The sequence below is a fragment of the Chaetura pelagica genome, unplaced genomic scaffold (genome assembly GCF_000747805.2).
Source record: "Chaetura pelagica isolate M959 unplaced genomic scaffold, ChaPel_1.0 scaffold109, whole genome shotgun sequence".
NCBI classification, from domain to species: domain Eukaryota; kingdom Metazoa; phylum Chordata; class Aves; order Apodiformes; family Apodidae; genus Chaetura; species Chaetura pelagica.
The window spans coordinates 853,553-855,935 of NW_009970725.1; the positions used below are offsets into that span (position 1 = coordinate 853,553).

Consider the following 2,383-nt stretch of genomic DNA (forward strand, 5'->3'; position numbering starts at 1 on the left):
GTGAAAGAAGCTGCTGTAACTCTACAGGAGCAGCAAAGCAGCCTCTGGGCTGGAGCTGCCTGGAAGCAGGATACCTGTGTTCATACATTGTAAAGTCACAGTTAATAAACCCAGCCAGACACAGAGCAGGCTTTGCCTAGAGCCAGAATGATATTTCTGCAGCTGTGCCACAAATGTGGCAGTCAAATTAGGTAAAGTGTCCCTGGCTGTATATACACAAGTATGCAGAAGCAGAACAAACCTTTTTAAGTTTAGTTCTATATTCATAGCATACTGAAGCTGATGCAGAAATTTTATGCAAATGTGTTTCAATTGATCTAATTCAGCATATGTCATACTTGTTAAGTTCTTCTGCACCAACAGAGAAATAAGAGCTAAGCCAAAACATAAATGCCATTTAATGTATTTTTTGTTAACAGGCATGGATGGTCAGAAGCGCTTGCAGGTATCAAAAGCCCCCATGTAAAATACATTTGCCCACATGCGTAAGTTGTAACTTCTCTTGATTTTTCTCTAGAGTTACTCGTTAAGACACTTGCATGCATAATGAAATCAAGTGGGATCTGGATGTCTCTGCATTTGATTTTTATATAAAAAGCCACTCTAAAATAATGTTGATGCTATTAAATATTTCATTATTTTTAGTAACTGATGTGTGATATACCTTATGGCAAAACTGCATTTTTTATTAATCTTTTACTTCTGTTGCTACTTCAGACTGAAAACAGATGTGGAAAGTTTTATGTGTGAATGTAGATTGTTTAGACTCTATTTTCACTGGGTTGTTTGTTGCCTTTTTTTCCCCCAACAGTCATATGTTAAAAGCTGCTCTTAATAAGGGGTGTTTTTCTGTATTTTACTGACCATTAAATATACTTTGTATTAGGTACATGTACTTAAACTCAGGTGCATATTTAGCAAATGAAATTTCCCTGTTACCTACAGCAAGTTTTAAAGGTTCACAGGATATTAATATTTTCAACAAATTATGCCATTTGAGCCATCTCTCTGCAATCTGAGAAGTGAAATACTTCTGAGCAGGGTCAGATGTTAGTAAATAAAGCATTAGGACCTATCTAATATTTACTTAATGACAGAAAAACTAATTAAGTATAATCATAATTTATTTTAACACAACATTCAGATTGTCTTTTGTCCCAGCAGTCTTGGGAGATGTGGAGTGGGGATGATAGGGAAATAAGTAAGCAATGTTTAGGTATATTACTGGTTACTGGGCTGTGATTTATTTATTTTATGACACGACCATGCTTTGCTGAGCCATTCCAAAAGAGCTTAGCAGTATCTGCTGTTCTTCCTGCTTGTCCTTTGTCTTCAGTTTTCCCCCGCAGTACTTCAATTTAAATAGATTAAGACTTGGTCTAGAGCATCGTCCATTGAAGTTGTCATTGAAGTTGTATTGGCATGTCTGAAAGGAAGTTGTGCAGCAGGGTGGGTATTCCCAAGGGTGGGAATGAGTCCTGTGATGAAGGCAGACACAGTGTAAGCAGATTCTGCTGCTGAGAGAATCATGTGTGCCCAGACTCTTACCCACCACCGTGCTGTGTTTGGCTGCTTGCTGATGCTGCTGTATAAGGTGTCTTCATCCACTGAGCCTATGTATGGAGCTGTGGTAAAGAACTGTTACTTAGAAATAACAAAATGAGGAACATCTTCATGTTATGTGCTTATCTATATCTCATATGTATATGCTATATATGCACAGACACATTTTGCTTGCTGTCTATGGAAAGTGGCAGTTCAGCTCTGAACATTAAATGTGTTTGGGCTAGCAGGTTTCAGGAGAGATTTCTTGAAGAGATGCTACAAAGTAGCTAATGTTAATTATGATTTTAAAAGTAAGACAGAAATTGGCATATGTAATTTCATGCCATAACTGCATCTGCATTGTTAAATTTCAGTATGTATCTTATGTCAGTGTTGTTCATTCTCATTTCTAGGCCAGTTATGCCAGTTTCTTTGAACATGAACATGGCTATGCCATCGTGGTAAGTATTTGTTCAATTGCAGATGGCTCTAATCAAAAGATATCTAGGGAATTGAAATCAACGTGTCTTAAAATAAAAAAGTCCTGCTTTATTGTACAAGTGTAGTCTGTATTGTGTGTGAATTCCTAGTCAGTAGTGGTTGAAATTGGCAGTGGAAATACTGTTACTGGAGCATAGTATTTGGTGGGTCAGTAGGATATCTAGAAACTATTGCTTAGAATATCCATTCTGAATAGAAAGCAAGAAAAACATGGTAGATTTCAGTGGTCTTAAACCAGTTCTCTTCATTTTTTTTCTTTGAGTAACTTGAGTTTGTTTTTGCTATATTTCTTCAAACAGTGTTGTAACATGGTACATGCAACTGATAAATTCCTGCT

At 36.8% G+C, this 2,383-nt stretch overlaps 1 protein-coding gene across 1 annotated transcript in view; it reads left to right on the forward strand.

The window, feature by feature from the left end:
• Nucleotides 1–425: 425 nt before the first annotated feature.
• LYPLA1 (lysophospholipase I) overlaps nucleotides 426–2,383 on the forward strand; it is a 5,976-nt gene continuing 4,018 nt past the window's right edge. The window contains exons 1-2 of the mRNA XM_010006802.1: nucleotides 426–445; nucleotides 1,959–2,006. Coding sequence (XP_010005104.1) covers nucleotides 426–445; nucleotides 1,959–2,006 — 68 coding nt within the window. The remainder of the gene's footprint in view (nucleotides 446–1,958; nucleotides 2,007–2,383) is intronic.